The sequence below is a fragment of the Egretta garzetta genome, unplaced genomic scaffold (genome assembly GCF_000687185.1).
Source record: "Egretta garzetta isolate BGI_Z169 unplaced genomic scaffold, ASM68718v1 scaffold96, whole genome shotgun sequence".
Lineage (NCBI taxonomy): Eukaryota > Metazoa > Chordata > Aves > Pelecaniformes > Ardeidae > Egretta > Egretta garzetta.
In genome coordinates this window covers 759,778-772,967 of record NW_009259965.1, presented here as the reverse complement: position 1 = coordinate 772,967, position 13,190 = coordinate 759,778, and the positions used below count along the sequence as shown (strand labels likewise).

Genomic DNA, 13,190 nt, shown 5'->3' with positions numbered 1-13,190 from the left:
CAACTACCCTCAGTTATACCTGTTCTAAGTTCTCTGGATACTACAGGCATGCGAAACGTGAGCTGGAGTTGACAGGGGACATTTAGCTTAAACAATGATAAGACAGCACACAGTGCTGTTCCCAGAGTGGGAACTCTGAAAAAGCACTGTAGTGACAGCGAAGCATAAATCTTCTTACAAGTAAAGGCAGAAAAACAAATCTGGATTTGTATTTTCAGTCACACAGCTGCCTTTCCAAATCTTTCACTTCACATAATCTACAAGCACACATTGGTTACACCTGTGTCTTTGGCAAAGACCTTCAAAAGCAACTCAGTTTTCCAAGGATGACACCTAAGACTTGCTGGAAAAGGGGATAAGTGTTCCCAACCCACAATCATTTAAATCACCAGTCATTTTGGGGGGGGGGGGGGGGGGAAATATCACACACACTTTTCCTTGTGCCCTTGCCTTCCCTGATTTCACAGCAGCAGTATTATCTCCCTGCTGCAAACACAACAAATGGTACACATTAGCCTGGGAACCAGGAGTGAAAGAAGTTCTCTAATGGAACATCTTACCTGGCTAATAGCTTTTATCTTTGCAAGCAATGCCTCTATGTGCTGCCCCACAGTACAGGCTCACCATCTGCCTTTGTTCTAATAAATGCACTCACATTACAAATACACAGTGCAAACACACTCATATCCTGAACCTACTGCACCCAAGGGCCAGATGTTTTTGCAGAATGTATAACTAGCAAGTGTTTCCTCCCAAATGTTTGAAATGGCTCGCAATCTTTCCTAATAATAACAAACATAACCAGTGAAAAATTCATCATAGCTACATTATGGAAGATAAAAATCCATAAGCAAACTTACCTATTTTCATTAACTGTACCTTCATGCTGTCTTTCCAATATAAAATTCTACTTCCCAGATCGCCTTACGTGTATTACTACTATTGCACACAATTAGATGTCGCCCTTCTGCCTGTCTAGTAACATTGGTCTCATTTTGGAAGCTGCAGGCTTTCAGTCCCAAAATTTCACCTTTTAGATGAACAACTCATTTAATTGCATGTCATCCTTGGCCTGTGAAACTCAGAAAACCTTTTTTTCCCCAGAAGCTTAAATGTAATCTTACCTTTTTTCCTTACATACCGATGCTCAACACTGATATCCTCTCCAAATATATATGTATCTTTCAAATAACTCTTCCAGTAAAATACTTCCTAACTGGTAATTTGTATCTCCCAATATATTCAGATGTATAAACTGTACAATAAATCAAGAAAAAAATAAAAAAAGGACATCAGTTAGGCTGATAAATGACCTTTCAGATTTCATATACCAGTTTCCTCCTATGAGACCAAGGCTGTATGTTCTACAGTTGGCTGTTGATGCTTATACATGCTAGAGTTTTAGGTCCCACTTTTATAGCACTTCATTTCATAGAAATGATGCACAATCAAACATGAGAATAATGTTCTATTAACTGCTTAAATATTATGCCTTTAGAACTCAAGGAACCTTCAGGTACCTGAAAGATGTACAGAAATAGCCTTTTAGCTATCAAACGAACAACACAAAACCTGCTGTGATACCACTACTTGAAAGTTCGAATGGATTTTTCTCAGTAGCCCATATTCCTAAGGAAAGAAAGTTTACCCATGCATACAGTACATGCACAATACATGTGTGGATTTCTGTCTAGTCTTAGCCTGTTGTCAAACACATTGGACAATATCAACTAAAATTTGGCAGAACATGTAAAGGACATGAAATGTCAGAAGACTCAAAGACATTATATTACTGTAAATTTGATGAAAATAGCCAAGAAACAGACCTTACTAATGTCCTCACTGACTCACTGCCCCATTAACATGACCCCTTAATATATGCTGTCTAATTCCAGTAGGAGACATGAAAGAATCCCACTCTAGAAAGTGATATTTAGGATTCCCTAACCGCAGGAAAAGCTTTTACCAAAGTTCATACTTTATTAAACATCAGAGAATGTAAACACAGCACACCAAACCATAAAAACATTTAAAAAAATAAAGAAACTGACTTTTCTTAGTCCTACTACTACAATAATTATTTGCTTCTATTCTAAATATTGCTCAGAACAAGGTGATGGCATGAAGTAACTTAGCACTTATGCTTGCCAGACAGAGCAGCTGGTTCAGTTTAAGGGAAACAAAAGGAAGGTCTTCCACAGACAACTGAGTCAGTCTCAGCAGCCCCCATTGATTGAAGACAATTTAAATCAAAGAACAGTCAAGATATTTATTAAAATCACAGCATAGTAGCTTATTTGTGCAAGGTGACCATGAGTCAGTGCATGTATATTTTTTCCAAGTTTGCCCTGATTACCACACTTCCTTAAGGACAATTCTTCAAGTAAGGATAGGAGGTACAGGCATGCTTGGCATGTGCTACCTCTGGTGAGCTTACATGAGCTTGGAAAGGCTGAAGGGTTGCGGGGGGAAGTACCAATCATTTACTGTGTCGCACATGATGAGGCAAGGATTTCTGAAAGCTGACTCAACTTCCTCAAACTTTACCACAGTTAGAAAAATTGCAATGATTTAGAGTTCACAGAAGCACATGCATAGAGACCAAATAAAGCTTTCTGACCACTCTTCTCAAAACAATCTGTGCTTTACGAAAGCTATAGCTGAAGGCATCTCTGGCAAGGGCGCTAATGCATGCTACTTTATTTTCCAGGTCTGACTGGAAATGAGACTGAACTACTATTCTCCATTTAATGTATTGCTACTCAAAAAGTGACAGTAATTCCTCAAGTAGAAACACACAGAAACACTGAAGCTACAGCCACAAAAAGGAGTATCATTGTTCAGGCAACAGTTAGATCAGTATAAAAAGGAAGTCAATGGCTGGCTGCAGCTAAGTCTATTGGGTTTACTCAAACCTTCCAATTAATATTTTTAATACTTGCCTACATTTAAATTTCCTTTTTGGGATGCTCACTTTAGTACACTTGCCTTTGCATATGCTGACAATCATATGCCAAAGTGACGAGGAGCCACACAAGGCAATCCTTCAGTCTCATTTATGTGCTGTATACTCTGAAAGGACCAAACATTCAGTCTTGTAAGGCACCTGGTGTTACAGGGTTCAAACCCCCCTAAAAATCAACAGAGCTCAGACTACACACAGTCACTGCAGAACTGCTGTACAGAAGCCACAAAATGATGATTACTCAGATTATAATAATGCTATCATTGTTGTACCCTTTTAAACATATTTTTTCATTTACTATAAATGTTACTAGATATTTATTACTAGTATGGCAGAAAGTGCTAATGAGTTGCACAGTAGGGGTCAGCAATGCATAAATCCCTGGGATGATATTCCCCATAAAAAAAGGAGATGTCATGTAATAACCCTCCTCAAAGAGTCGTTAGAAGAATTGTGTGGCTTAATTTCTTTTTCCTCTGAGGCCAAAGTTTGATCACACAATAAATCCAGCTTTGGAGCTCATGGTATCAGACCAAAAAAAAAAAGCTGTGGTGCCCTGATATAAAGCAATGATCTGCTACAAATTTATTTATAAACATATCAATTGAATAAGACCTCTGGCAGCTCCAATTTGTTCAAAAAATTCTGACTGGTTAGCTTTGTTACATTAGGCTTTATGCTGGAAAAGTTATTACTTTCTTTGCCTCCACGCACACACAGCCAGTGTTCAGAGTGCTGAGAAAAAAAAAAAAAAAAAAAAAAAAAAATCGCCACCACATCTTATAGCTAGTTTGTCATGAACAGAGGCAAATACCTCTGGTCCACATCAGATGTGTATGACTGGGTCATCTAGCAACACACAAATCCAGTGGAATGACAGCCTGAGTCAATAAATCATATACTAATATATACAGAGATGAAATCCCTACTTGGAACAGGTCCGCTCTCAAATAAAGCCACGGGTTGCTCAAGGCCTTGTCCAGTCCATTTCCGAGTATTTCCAAGGACGGAGGTTCCACAACTTCTCTGGACCCTGTCCCAATGTCTGACCTCCCCTTACACACAAAAAATAAAAAAATCCTAGTATTTTATTGGAATTTCCCTTGTTGCAACTTGTGTACATTACACAAGACCAGCAAAGCCCATTGCACAAGTCACCGGATAATTCTGAGCTTCCTCTGCTGCACAGCAGCTGTTCAAAATGCTGGTTAAAGATCCAGGCATGTTTCTGAGATTGTATCATCCAAGAACAAAGAGGTTCTGCAGTGCAAAGCGCCAGGGCTATTGAAGAGAAAGGATGAAGTCCCTTCAAGCAGTCAGGTCTGTGCCTGGCTATGAGCCACAGCATTAATGCAGTGGCTTTTGGTGATAGGAACAGCAAAGACCAACACCTTTCCTGAGAGTGATGGAAAAAAATTAAAACATCTGCTCAGGGAAGAAGCAGCTGACTACACTTGATATAAAAGAAAGTACTTCTGACTCACTGATTTCAGTTCCAAGTGGGAAACTCAACTATTTCTGTTCATCAAACAAAGAACATCTGAAATTAATTAGGGCTAAAACCAACCCTGATCCTCTAACAACTTTCTCCAAGCATGAAATCAGATAAATGAGGATCTTATTTAGAATATAAACATTTGTTTACATATCTGAATGCTGAGCACATTAAAAAGATACCATTATTAAAATACCAAAGCAGCTTACATTATACCACTCACTGAGTCTGTTTCATTCCCCTATCTGAGAAATTATACTTAGAAGTCCTGCAAGTACAGAAAGCAGATGAAATACCATAACTTTAACCGGCCACAAAAAACATATGTGATAGGAAACACAGGATACTTATTTAAAAAATAGTTTTTAATAAAAATGGAAATAACAATTATGACAATAACTAATGAAAACTAGTGCTTAAAATTAAACATATTTAGTGTGCTTTACCTGATCCTCCAACAATGCTGCACAAGCTTTACTTTAGAAGCAGGAACACAGATACTCAACAGGTTGCCTGCATCACTAACCCATCTTAAATTTGAATTAGAAATAGCATTCATATTTCGTGTCTGGGGATGAAAACCAACAAAAGGTACTGGATGCAGTCATTTCTGGTTTACCAGAAAGATGAGCACACACAAGTAAAAACTACGTGCTAGCTTCTATTTCAACAAGCTGTTGCTAATCAGCAAGAACTTATGTCTTACTGAAAGGCTTTTGAAATTTGCTTTGAAGAAAAACTCTTGGAACACGCAAGTCTTCTTTCCTATTCACAGTTTCTCGCTGCACATATTCATTGACCACTTGCTCGTATCCCTCAGCCTTGAAAAGCTGAGCCAAGAACTCTGGAAGAGAATTTAAAAAAAATGTAAGATGAAATATTATGTTTAAGCTATTTTTAAAACACTAGTCAGCAATTATATAAGCATATGTTCTTATGTGTTACAGCATGAAAATCACACAGGCCTTCAGATTTCAAGCTGTTTTATGCAGGCAGACCACTGAATAAAAATCAGTACAGATCTCCTTTGGAAACATCAACCTAAGCAAAACAGCTTGCAAAACTGGGGCTTAAGCTAGCTAGCTTAGTTTCTAAAACTTGACACATCTCTCATTTTTACTGAGCTTTGTCATTCTTCTTGTGACTGATGCCAGTGCATTTTCACTTTGTGCAGCTGACCTTCACTAGCTGAATACATCACTTATTTCAAATACTTCAAAGGTAATCCAGCCTTATAGATGCCTCTCTGCTTGAAGAAGAATACCACCCTACGTTACCACACATTCATATGCCATTGCTCAACAGAAAAATGGACAAAATGGCAAAATGGATATGGTAGTACCAAGCCTCTACTAAGTCAAACTGAAAGAATTTTCCATAAAGAAAAGAATTTTTTACTCAAAGTGTATCTCCCTGAGGGAAAGCAGAAGTACCTCACCAACAGGGTGACCTAAGCAGCAGAGAGGGGCTGCTCATGCTATTGACTTGTCACGTTAATTAAAAATCATTACTTTTCCTTTCCTGCACTTTGTTTCATTTACTCAGGTGGCAATTTCACAATAAATTGAAGCCATTCTAACCTTGTGCTACTTCATAGAAAACAAAGGCATGCCATTTTTTCACTGTTTGGGGGGGTCAGAGCTCGATGAAATGGCTGATCAGGGGGGTACAGGAACCCCAGCACTAGAAGAGGTGGTATGTTGAGGAAAGAAGGTGAGACCACCCACTTTGGTGGTAGTGCAGGCTGAAATCAACCTAAGCCCATCATGAAGCCACATGCACTGGCTGTAAACATGGTGTGTTCATGTAAAATGGGGGACCCACATCAATGACATATAAATAAACAGCACTTAATATTGGACCTATTGAAATCTCATTGTGAGGAAGTTGCACATATTTCATAACACAAAATTACAACCATGCATTCCTCCACAAATTTAATATTACTTCAAACACTGGAAGGATGGATTTTTTTTTCCCATGGAAGCAGCTCAGTGTTGTTATCTGAGGCTAGAGATATTATAAATAAACATCATTCAAATCACCTCATGCAGCAATTATTTGGTGTACCAGTGGAGTGCCAAACAAATGAAAAATAGCATGAGTTGCAAACTGCGCGGAAATGATGAGAGTCACATTTGTAGTAACAAAAGAATTTTCAAGCATTAAGCAATATTTATATCAAAATTAGTGAGATGAATGAGATTACAATAATTAAAAATGGGAGTAGAGGTGGTGCATGAGACAGTCACAGACCAGCCCAAGGCAAAACAATTGCTAACACAAGCAATATAAGATAAAGTCTCTTTTTTCTCCTTCCTTCCTCTTTCTCTTCCCTACCTCAATTCTTCCCCCAAAACAAACATGCATACAAGCAAGGAAATTCTCATTCAGAAACAATTCTAATACACAATAAAAGTGGGATTTAAAATTCTACAGTCTCTTACTTAAAATTCCACAGTGTCTTATTTGTTCCCTTTAGGTTCCATTCTCTTTGTAAGAGATAATTGTTTAAAGAGAACTAAAAATCACTCAATAAATAACAGTTCTAGAAATGCTTCAATTAAGTCGTAGCACACCCTGCCTCATCTCAGGTTTCATCATTGTCCCGTAAAGAATAGAAAGATGTCAGACAAGATTAATGTTTTTATATATCAGAAGCAATTAGGTCATAAAATATGAATAACATTTACGTGGCTCCAAATCAGTCTCTTCAGTGGCTGTATTTTGCTTTAGACGAAGAACAAAGAGCCCCACAGAAATAAACACACCGTTCTTATTACACAATGACCTATAATTGATAAGGGGAAGTAATAGTTCACTGAAGTCTAGCATGAGGAACCGGGAGTTAGGAGACAAACTATAATCCCAACTCATTGTGAGAGTCTAAGCAAATTCCTTCATGTCTTTCTGCTTTAATTTCCCCACCAGTAAACTGCAATAATTAGCTTCCTTCCTAAAGCATTGTGAGCACTAAATGAAAAGCTGTTTTAAATACTGTATCACATGGAACTGCTTTTTGCATCATCTTTACTGAAAACCAGAAGAGACAGTGAACACAGTTAGTCAGTGCTATCTCAGCAGGATCTGTGCACAAGCTTCTCAGTGCTCTAGTCATGGTTCCGCTTTAGAAGCCATTGACTTCTTCAGTAGACCTCATCTTGCACACCAGGAATAGCCTTGCAAAACGAATGATGCCAAAATAACTGCTTAGTTGCTTCATGGAGATGATAAATTATTTTACTGAACATTGGTCTTTTTCCCTTAGATAACAAATCTGAATGAAATTCAGTAAATTCAGAAACCAGTGCTCTTGGCACATTATAGCATGTACAAGAAGCTTGTAAACAAGAAAGTGCTCCAAAAAGTCCTGCCAGTCTAAGTATCACCTTCCCCTCAAAAAGGACGGCAAATGAAGTACACCGCTATTTAACAGTTCATCTGTGTAGAACAAAACTTCCATGGGCATGTTGGCAATTCCTTTAAGCAAGTTTAAGCAAAAGATTCACAGAAAAGAAAGCGCTCTACAGTATGTCTTACCTTCAGTAAAAAAATACGATCTTGTCCCATCTTGTCTAACATAAAAGTTTTCTCCAAGTTTGCTGCCTGATTTAAACCTGAGCATTGCATGATCGTACAGCCCATAGTCTCTGAACAAGACACACTTGCCTGGTTTTAATACCTGTCACAGAGTACATATACGCTTTAATAAGGTAAGATTTAGCCATATATATATATTTATTTGTATACACATATAAGACAAGGTGTCCTAACATATTCAATACAGAAGTTAAATATATATATATTGAATTCATTCCATGTGCAACAAAAAAGTTGCATACAAACTGGATTGTCCGCTCTTTAAAAATGCTTCTCCATTAATAGTAGTCTACAAATAATTTCAAGACCTGTTTAGGTGCTGATCAGCTAAATAAGCTTTTTGCAACATTATTAAAATACAGAAGAAAGAAGAAAATACAGTTTAACAATAAAAACTAAGTCCTAACAGGGCATTTTCTTTGTTGGGTAGTATACAGTCTAGCATCTGATTTTGCTTAATGATTAACATTAAAACTTAGAATACCATAACATTTCTTTTTTCATGTGAGAAAGAAAAATGTTGCAATATAATAAGAAATCAAAAAGGAACAATTTCAGGAAAAATGGGTTGTGGTTTGGGTTTTTTTTTTAATTGCTCTTTGGTAAAGAAATGAAGCCATAAAGAATTTAAAATTTAGAAATACATGGTCATTGGCCATACTGACTTTAGACATTTGATGCATGCAACTTTCCTACCTCATCAAATACCAGCTCTATTTGTTAGAGGAGAAAGAAGTATTTGCCACTTGCAAATTTGTGCAGAAAGCTACAAGCAAGTTAAATGAGCCAGGCATCTCCACAGAGAAAACAATAATTAGCCTTTTCTCGTGCATGAGCTAGGAACCAATCCTGACTTTGGAAAACAGCTGGAGATATACCAAAAAAATCTAACATTCCCTTTTCAAACTAGGGATGACAAAACAAACAGGATATCTGATAATATAAAACCACAAACACACACATATGCATAAACAAAAAATATGTTGACTATTTCCCTCTGCAGTCAATATATGACATCTCAGGGAAATTCAGAACAATCACAACTCAGATTGTTTAAAACACCCCCTGGATCCTAGTCTATCAACTAACAAAGGCAGCCCAGGGAGATGAGTCTCTCTAGATTAATGTTGATCTCTGAAGACCCCACTTCTAAATCACCACAAATCAAGAGTGTTTAATAACAACAAGACCCTAACTGCAGGTCTCTATCTTCTGGAAGTCAAATTTGGTTCACTGTCATTCACACCTTATCAACACAGACACTTCTGCAATCCGTAAACTTTATTCATAGCATACAACCTAGGAGCGCAAGTCACAGGTTCAAAATACCTGTTGATGGTATTCAAAATTATGTTGATGGCATCTATTAGGCCAGAATCCAAACAACCTCATAATACCAAGAGAGAAAAATATACACTGTAAAACATATTTTAGTCCTGTATACTAGGTGAACTAACTAAATACATCCACGGAATATAGTATTAAAGATCACCATCACAATAGGGGTTATTTTTTCAGAAAAAATTTGTACTTTCAAGCTAAGAAGAAGAAAGGAGCTTTAAAGGCTGTAAAACCAGCTGATTTTACCTTGTAAATGTTCTTCAAGACAAGATGCATTTTGTCAGGATGAATGGCAGAAAGCACAAATATAAGTGTGACAACATCCACAGAATCTGCCGGTATGTTTTCTAGAAGATCATCTTTGGTAAGATCACACTGGAACACTTTACATCTTTCAGTACTGTATAAGGCATTTTTCTAGGGAAATGAAAAGAGTATGCTTTCACTGAAAATTAGCAGCACTTGTTACTGCAATAAAGTAAAGAACTTATGAAACTAATCAGTAGTACGGCACAAAACATGGTGGCAAAAGAACATTAACTTCCAACAGATGACATTACCATAATGCTACAATTTGACTCTGAAACACTAGGTCTTGAGCAACGGTTTGGCTTCTTGCATAGGAGCTCCACTGAAATGGATCAGTCTCCTTTTTTTGGCAAAAGCTATTCTACCCTTCTTACAAAAGGGAAGGCAAGAGAAGCCCGTTGTTCCAGTCATTTGTAATTTCAGAAGCTTCTAGAGACACTAAAGGAAGTTCCAAATATCACACCAACCTTCACATACTCAACAGCTCTAGGAGAGAAATCACAGGCATATGCAAAAATATTCAGATCATCTTCTAAGAGTGGAAACAAGCAGTTCCCAACCCCACAGCCTGCCTCCAGGATGGTCAGTTTCTGATCTGCAAACTGTGGAGGAAGAAGTCCAAGATAAAGCATGTCATTTTGTTTTTCTCACAACATGAGCAGAGACACTGATCAATCAGCATTTTAAAAGCTATAATCAATTTTAATTACCACTGATTCAAAAACCAAAGTAGGCATCCATTGGATAATCTGGCACTACAACACAGAAATCTTGATTTCAGCAAAATTACAAATCTTTTTAGAATATATTAATATTTCTTTAGTCATCTACCCCTTAAGTAATCAACAGATTGTTGTACCATTTCTGTCTTGTCTTCATTCAGCTGTAATGAACAACAGATGCATCTGGCTATTCCCCTTAATGATATTTTGCAATTAGCCTGTAATTCTGAATGCTTTTCTTTAAAGGAGTGTTCTGAAGTACACCAACTTGCATCTGAAAACGTCACATCACAGAGAGACGTGTTTTCTATTTAGGACACAAAACAAATATACTAGGCTTCATTCTTAGTATCCAGTATGGGTTAATTATAAACTGAAATCTAACCAATGCATCTGATTCTGAGGAGGTATCTTTGATATTAGGAGAAACTACACAGAGCACTGCAAACTTAACACGTGACAGCTCTTACCCTAATGTCTTTGTTATAAGTATTATTAAATAATTTGGAAACAATCAATCCCATGGTTTACAGAGGAAGTGTATAGATCTCACCTCCCGACATGCTTTTAACTCTTGAAACTCCCTCGTTGTCCAATGTCTGTCTTTGAAGAAGTTGGTGCTGTTTCTTTTGTAAAATAGATCCCAGTTCTTCTGTGCCTCTTTCTCCAGTTTTAGTTGTTTGAACTCAGATACCAAAACCTGATCTTTTGCCAGTCTCTCAGCTTCTTCTGGGCTAAGGATTCTTACACTATGGCCTTTTTTTTGGAAAGCACCATCTTCAGCAGATGCTGCTGTTATATTTAAGCAATTGGCTGATGTGTTTTCTTGGAACATACTAGATTCTTTCACACAAATATGAATCCCAAAGACCCAAGGGTGATTTTTTTTCTTTAGTGTATGTTTCCATCACTTAATGTAGGTAAAATAAATGAGGATCTAGAAGCAGAAGAAAAAATGAAAAAGAGTTACAGTATGCACTTACTATGATTTTACGGTGATCTGTCCTACCTGATGGACTTCAATGCCACCAGATTTCTCTTATTTTCAGAAGTCCTCCATCAAAACTAACAACTGCATACAACATCACATTGACGGGCCACAAAAATGATCCGGGGGCTGGAGCACCTCTCCTATGAGGACAAGCTGAGGGAGTTGGGCTTGTTCAGCCTGGGGAAGAGAAGGCTGCGGGGAGACCTGATTGCGGCCTTTCAGTACCTAAAGGGGGCCTATAGGAAAGACGGGGAAAATCTTTTTAGTAGGGCCAGCAGTGACAAGACAAGGGGTAATGGTTTTAAACTAAACCAGGGTAGGTTTAGACTAGATATAAGGAAGAAGTTCTTTACAATGAGGGTGGTGAAACACTGGAACAGGTTGCCCAGAGAGGTGGTGGAGGCCCCATCCCTGGAAACATTCAAGACCAGGTTGGACGGGGCTCTGAGCAGCCTGATCTAGTTAGCGGTGTCCCTGCTCCTGCGGGGGGGTTGGACTAGATGACCTCTAGGGGTCCCTTCCAACCCAAAACATTCTATGATTCTATGATTCTATGTCAAAGTTAAAGAAGATACTTAACAGAGTCTGCTGGTCTTCCCACTGCATCCTAGAAAGCTACCTAACAAGAGAAAGATGGTGCAGCTCTAAGCTTATTTTCACCAAAAGTGACTTTAAAAGGAAAGAAAGGGCTTTGTTTCTTGTTAACCCCAGTTAGAACACCTCAGAAGAATCATAACTGAAACATTTAAAAGTCCCATTAACGTTAACAAAGCAAAGTCCATTCACGTTAGCATTTCTCCTTCCTGCTCTCACCTCCGTGAGAAAACACTGGTGCAAACACCAGCATTTATAACACCACATCACTCGAACAAGAGCAAAAACAGTACTGAGGCCAAAATGCCCATAGCCGGGCTGTGCCAGCATTCCCTCCACTGCCTCCTCCTGAGGATCCACACTGGGTTTAACAATCACAGGTCGTTTTACTTTCAGAAGTTAACAGAAATGGAAAAATGAAAAAAGTTCTGCATAGGCTGTGAAGGGATCCAAATCTTTTCGCTGATGTTAAACTAGTTCTGACCTCTGCCTTGCCACAGACATCCAGATCCTGGAAGATGGCACATGTCAATTAAATCCTGCATGGTTCAGTAACTCCCAGGGAAGCCCAGGCAGCCAAAACATGCCACTCGTACGCGTGCCACACGTTAGCGTCACTTCCCCAAAATGAAAATGAGAAAAAACAACAATATCCAGCCTAAAACAAACAAAAAAGTGGTACTTCACTTAACGTTATTTTATCTTACACAATACAAACACGAACGTAAAATACAAATGCGTGCAAATGAAATAAAAGAACTGGCACCGTTTGGTCCAGCTTCACGGGAGGCAGATGACTCCTTTTCCTTCAAAAACCACAGAAAAAGTTACAAAGAAGAGGCCCCCTTGAAAGTCTCCTCAAGAAGAGTATCTCCTCAACGAAAAGTTTAATCATCAAAATTTCTACTATGTGCCTGGCACACTACAAAAAGATCAACGTTTATATTTCTTCACAGGACAAGCTAGAAAAAAATTAAAAATCCAAGCTAGCCCTTTCGCTGACCCATTTGCGCTCAGAAAACGCTGCGGTGGGAAGTTAGCACGATGACAAACACGTTTTTGGCCGATGTTTAGGCTAAAGAGCCTTTAAAAAGGTGTTTAACCCAGCCCTAAGACCGCAAACAGATAACAGCTCTGTGCAAGCCCCCAGTCCCCCCCCCAGGGAAACCGGCT

General features: G+C 38.3%; 1 protein-coding gene across 2 annotated transcripts; it reads right to left on the bottom strand.

The window, feature by feature from the left end:
* Nucleotides 1-4,918: 4,918 nt before the first annotated feature.
* Nucleotides 4,919-11,364, bottom strand: METTL6 (methyltransferase like 6). 2 transcript variants are annotated; one of them, XM_009640171.2, is made up of 5 exons: nucleotides 10,986-11,364; nucleotides 10,178-10,312; nucleotides 9,648-9,818; nucleotides 8,001-8,142; nucleotides 4,919-5,304 (listed from the first exon to the last, which is right to left on the bottom strand). In XM_009640171.2, exons 1-5 carry the CDS (start codon nucleotides 11,265-11,267, stop codon nucleotides 5,156-5,158), a joined length of 879 nt encoding a protein of 292 aa, XP_009638466.1. In that variant the 5' UTR covers nucleotides 11,268-11,364; the 3' UTR covers nucleotides 4,919-5,155. The 2 variants fall into 2 exon arrangements, with proteins under 2 accessions (XP_009638466.1, XP_035751594.1); XM_035895701.1 differs by lacking the exon at nucleotides 8,001-8,142 and having other exon boundaries at nucleotides 5,180-5,304.
* Between the last annotated feature and the right edge of the window lie 1,826 nt (nucleotides 11,365-13,190).